Below are 6,000 nucleotides of genomic sequence, written 5' to 3' on the forward strand. Positions count from 1 at the left end.
TATTGTCCTGACGAAGGTCTACATTTTCTTTTTTTCCCTGGGGATAGCAACGGATGGGCGAATCCGCGAATAAAAGGCTAAAACGCTGAGTAGACATATTTATTTCTTGCAATAGAAAAACTAGGTATAGTGTATAATCTGAATCCCACAGGGAATCAAATGGATGTCAAAACAAGCAGATAGGCTCGTGAGAGTCTGGTAAAAATAGACATATGGCCCGATTTGTCCTTGGGGACCGCACTGCATTGTTTTGAAAAATCTGAAAAGAACTACGCCTGAAAAGACTTCTGTACTCCCGAAGACCAATGTTTGTGGAATAATTGAACATTTTATTAATTTCTATTTTGTATATTGGCACAAAGCATGTTTTTATACAAGGGTTTTTACATAAAATGTTTTCTATACAAAGTGTTTTAATATTTCGAAATACAAAGGTTAATATTTGCCACCATACTATGAAATCATCTCAATATGTTTGTAAATAAAGAGTTTGAACTTGTAAGTGAGTAAGCCACTTGGCGGCTCGATAGGGCATCTATAAGCGACAAATTGGAGAAGCAGGGGAAGTTTGTTTTCTTGTGAAATTTATGTTTGCAGCCATAGTGCAAGTAGAGAATTGCTGTGTATCATGTCTTCAGTATTAACTAATTGACAACATGTTCATGGCCCTCAGGAATGATTGCCATCAGCAGAATGGCTGTGCTGTACCCCCAGGTGATTGTGGACCACCCTTTCTTCTTAGTGGTCAGAAATCGAATAACCGGTGAGTTGGTACATTTTGTTTTCTCATTGAAACCTCTTCCCTTGTGTGTATGCATGTGTGGTTTTAAATGGGTTCAACCTAGCTGAGACGCACCATAGCGCTTCAAAACAAGGCAATACAATAATGGAGGATAGACATTAAGGGTACACTTGGAGGATCTGGAGAGAGGGCTATAGAGGGTTCCAGCCATGGGATGAAGTTTGAAGAGGGATAGGTGGAACCTGCTCCGAAAAGGGTTGACCATCGAGCTATGCTCTGATTGAACAATATTTCCTGGTGGTGTCAGAACTTCTGACGGTCCCATCTGCGCGGAGTCCCCCTGCCCTTGTGTTTGCACAAAGGGTTTATTCTCCAGTCTTTGCTTTGTACCTCCATCCTCTTCCTCCCTGTGATGGCAGCTGGAGAGTGTGCCATCCCTACTCGCTCCTGTCCCATATGGATCTATGTCGGGTCACAGTTTGCAGAGATCACTTTGCTAGGATTTGCTGCAGTGCGAATAAACGTATGCCATCAGGGTCGAAGTATAGTACACCTCTGCAAACCCATGTGAAAGTTTTTCTGTTGGTGCTTGGGTGGCATTTAAGAGCCAATTCTAAATTGCACAATTCCAAAATGTTAAACTGTTGCACAACTTCCCTTAGTTAGCTAAATATAGCAAGCACACATGCAATACAAACTAGTGACATGTAGAAAGTGAAGATGACCTAATCTGTTAATAATCCTGTTTGAACAGTTTGGGAATGAATAGCACAAATGGAGGCATGGTTAATGGCATAGATTGAAGATGTTTGGAGCAAAACCTAATCCCCTTAAGCTACAAATGGGATGCATTCATGTCCTACCTCAACACATTTAGCTTGGTTTGCCTCTCAAACCTAGACTAATGCCAGGTCCCTCCTGTGCCCATCCATAGTGTGCCATTTGCTGCTTATTGATTCTGCCACTCCCACCTCATGAGCATTTGTCACTCGTTGTACATATAGTTAAAGCTGCAAAGATTACACTGGTCCTCGCGCTCCCATTTTATTTCCTTTGCTTGCTTAACCACAGGGCAAAAAAACCCTATGGGTGATTGATGGTACTGCTGCGTAAATTAACGCTTTAACGTATTAGGCACCTAGAAGTTTGGTTTTTGGTGCTTGGTATGCAAATCCTAAATATAGTTGCCTTATGATGGCTGAACATGCGCACAGCCATCAATATCCTGATGCCCCAATAAAATTCTCGGTAGGGTTTGACGGTCAGAGGAACCCAATGGAGTGATTGATGTTCATTGTTGCCTCGTATCCAAATGCTGTAGATTTCTGACTGTGGTAGCACTCTTATTTGGTCACCAATGGCATTACAAAACAATTAAAAATACATATTGTACACATTAAAATACAAGTCATAAAACCTCACTTCTCGAGCTGTAGAATACTATCGCTGCATACTACAGAAATACTTCCCAATCAACCTGAAAGAACAAAATATGATGATTAAATTTCTTTCTTCAACAGCAAGCACTTCAAATAGGTTTTGCAGTTAACCAACATATCATTCCATCACAAATTTGACAAAGGATGGGCATTCTCGAGTCCTTACCCTATATTGCTTTAGTAACCACTGTCGCCTCAATTTCAGGTAAAATGGACATAGCAATTATAAACGCTTGTGCATTTTATTTTTTGAGGTTCACAAGAACATACCAATTCATGCTGATTTGCTCCCTCCCATTTCCCTACTAAACCCAATACAGGGAGCAATTGAAACCGAAATATTAAGTGCTAGCGCAGGGGGTACATATGATCCAGGTAGTTCTCAAGCCTTGAGTTTTCATTGATGAATATGCAACTGGGTTCGATTTGATGTTTGTGTGTGTATATATTTATATACACTTTACCTGCTTTATTATCATTAGGTAACAAATGGGAACCCAATTCACAGGGAAATTAACGTGCTCAAACCAGGGGAGTGTTAAGGATCTTACAAAATCACTGAACAAAACTGCGTCAACATCGGGTCTTGTCCATAAACATAACCTATATAAAATTGGTTTCAAAGCGGTCTTCACATCCATATTAAAACCCACTGCCTCAGAATAAAGGAAACTCAATGGAGTGGATTGTGTTGCAGAAGTCCTAAAACTCTGGGCCTGAGGTTAGCTTCGCTCCATACTTCCACCCCATAATTATCTGGTATAACTTTCAGTGAATATATTTTCAGTGCAAGCTTAGGGGAATATTGACCCCATCACTTTCTTCAGCCATGATATGTCATTTATAACATGCCTATACACGAGTGTTTCATGTTATTAGGATATAGTAAAGTAGATCTGGGTCTAGTCAATCAATTCTCGAAATATACTAAAGTTTCGACCTATTGAAGGCAAGGTACACCGGACCCTTTTAGCACCACATATTTCATCTAATGAGAAATAATCAAAGCGTTGATCGGTTGTACCCTGGCCTTTTCTAAAACTGTCCTGGGCAGGGGGAAATCGGATTTTCTTCAATTAAAATAAATTCTATTCTTTCCAATACTATTGTAGCAAAGTTTTTGACCAGAGCATCGAAGAGCCAATTGGGTGATAATTGCTTGGTATATTTCTAATTCCTTATGTATTGACACAAACCATACTGTGTGCCACAAAGGTACCCAGCCAGAGGTCATACATTGTAAAATCCTATGTATTGGCCCCCATGTTAACTCACTTCTTTACAAATCTGCGGGAATACCATCTGCACCAGGAGCCTTAGAGGAGTGTTGAGAGAAGATGGCTTTCTAAAAAGGGAAAAACATAAGGATGCTGCACAATAGCTCATCGCGCCCATATCCTGGCCAAATCAGAATTGTCATTGTTCGATAGAGGCTACAGCTTTTTAAAATAAGCCAAACCTTGCCCTTTCGTATTGCTTGATACATTACCTTCCTCAATTCCATGAAAACAAATCTCAAAATCCTTTAGTAATTTGTTTTCGAAATGTGGCCTCTGAGGGTTTTCCAATTTCCCATAGTGAAATCCTCCTTCGTCCTATTCTGAATATGTTCAATGTTACCCCATGTTTCTAATTGTGGTGAAAAATTGATTTGGCGTCAAGCCCAGAGTGAATTTTTTTATTTACTGGTGGAGCATTTTGTAAACCTAAGATTGACCATAGATCTTTGTTTTGCTAAATATGCAGTGATAAAATGGTTGTATGCTTCAGTTTTATGCATAGCCAACTGGAACCCTGACTGGTGCTATTTGTCCCCTTTCGCTGTCCATCTTTGAATGAGCACGTGGTTGCATTTCAGATTTGCGTGTATTGCTTTTTTTGTGACCTCTTCAAAAATGTGCGAAAATGTGATTTTACTTTTTTGTCCGGCTTTCATTTTTTGTTGTATGGAAATATGGGGTAGAAAACACCCTCCCACCCCCTCCACTCCCATGAATTCGTATTTCTTCTCCCTTATGCGTTTTTGTTTCCCTTTTTGGAATTTGTACTTCAAGAAAATTTGGTGTATATAATCTCCATACAAACCAAATCCATTTCATTATTGTATTTATTGGGCGCGAACCTAGCTCCGAGAAGCAACAGAGCACTTTAGAGGTGTACAACAATACGGATGCATAAGGGAGCGCTTTTCAGAGGTAACAGAACCAATATACAGCAGTGGGTCGGATACAGAGGGAAACAGCTGTGCCCGGTGTCTGGGAGGAGAGGGGCGGGGTGCATCTAGCGAGTCAGGTGCCGCGTGGGGCGGCATGATGGCCTAGGTGCTGAGGAGCCCATTCCTTGAAGAGGTGGGTCTTGAGTTCATTGTGCATATGTTCTTTTTTGCATGTCCCCAATGCTTTTCGCTGATTACAAGTAGGCTCAGTTCCTTTGCGTTTCACATGGATAATGTTGCAATATCAATGTGACTACACATTTCCTGCACAAATGTCACTTGTCTGTTGTAGTTCCATTGTTTGAAATGTATCTGTGTTTGTGCATTACTTTTCATGTGATAATTTGAAATTTTTCTTTTTTTCTAGGATGCATCCTGTTCATGGGACGTGTGATGCACCCAGAAGGGCTTAATATTAGTGCCCATGATTTTGAAGCACTATGAGCATTTAGCATGCAACCAAAAATAAACACACGAGCACACTGTGCAAAGAATACGCTTGTTTGATATGTTTACCATTAAATGTAAGCCGCTGTTTCAAAGGCATCTGATTCATTTTTAATTAAAACTGGTCTGGTTTGTGATGTATATCTTTCTATGTAAAAATGTCTGTGTAAGCGGACTCTGTAAATGTTTTGCTGCTGTACAACATAAAATAAAAATGCAGGTTTCTCTTTCTTGGGTGTGTTGGTTGGAAGAGGCGGAGAGATGAAGCTGGTGACTCAGTTTGAAATTAAAATTCAAGCGTAGTACTAGATTCTGTTTAGCAGAACCGTGATTGTGTAAACTCCACCACAGTCAATACTGCCGACACCGTAATTGTATTTTGGGTTTGTGGGAATTGGTAGGTTCTACGTGCTGTTGGACGTCTTTCACTAGCCAGCGGGACAGTTTAAACTAGCAGAAAGCAATATCCAGCCTCCCTCCAGCAAACTTCTCATTCGCACACTTAGCAACGGGGCCAATCTGTTACTAATATTCCCTCATCTTTTGCCAGCTAACCAAAGCGCTATTAAGCGACGGCCATGCAATGTGTAGCACTCCACAAAAACGCATCCTGGGTACATATGCTGTTCAGTGTTATGGGCAGGCATAAAGTACATTTTTAGACTGAGCAATTTCTGTCTCGAAAAACACTTGGAGATTAAGTCTGTAGGCATTCAGTGGCTCGATCATTGCCTTCTGACTCTGGGATGAAATGCTACATTGATTTGACAGACCATTAAATTGATAACCCCGTTATTGGAGGCAACGTTATTCACCATAGACCTTTTCGAATGGATTGTGTCCAACGTATTCCACATCTTTGACATGTAATGTCCACAGCTGTGTACTTTGGAAACATTTTTCCGCAGAGGGCATCCTGCGTCAATGGCGTTGGGTCGATGTCCCTTGAAGGCCTCCGTCTGGGTGTTATAAATAGGATGCACAGTGCCCATAGCCTCAGTTCCGTTTTTTTCCGCAAACCTGTTTGCTTCGGAGACTCGACGCACCTTGTGTGTTCCTCGTGAATGTCTTCTTTGACCCCTCTGACTCCACGGTCTGGCTTAAGACTTGCCGGGACTGCAAGTCAAAAATGTCAATTACTGACCCGCATCGCATTT

General features: G+C 41.0%; 1 protein-coding gene across 2 annotated transcripts in view; it reads left to right on the plus strand.

Annotated features, from left to right (window-relative positions):
• SERPINI1 (serpin family I member 1) overlaps positions 1-5,073 on the plus strand; it is a 248,935-nt gene extending 243,862 nt beyond the window's left edge. For both annotated transcript variants that reach the window (XM_069618495.1, XM_069618496.1), the window contains exons 8-9: positions 674-763; positions 4,764-5,073. In XM_069618495.1, coding sequence (XP_069474596.1) covers positions 674-763; positions 4,764-4,840 — 167 coding nt within the window. In that variant the 3' untranslated portion in view covers positions 4,841-5,073. The remainder of the gene's footprint in view (positions 1-673; positions 764-4,763) is intronic.
• The last annotated feature ends 927 nt before the right edge of the window (positions 5,074-6,000 follow it).

The sequence above is a fragment of the Ambystoma mexicanum genome, chromosome 10, assembly GCF_040938575.1.
Source record: "Ambystoma mexicanum isolate Mex_15411 chromosome 10, UKY_AmexF1_1, whole genome shotgun sequence".
Lineage (NCBI taxonomy): Eukaryota > Metazoa > Chordata > Amphibia > Caudata > Ambystomatidae > Ambystoma > Ambystoma mexicanum.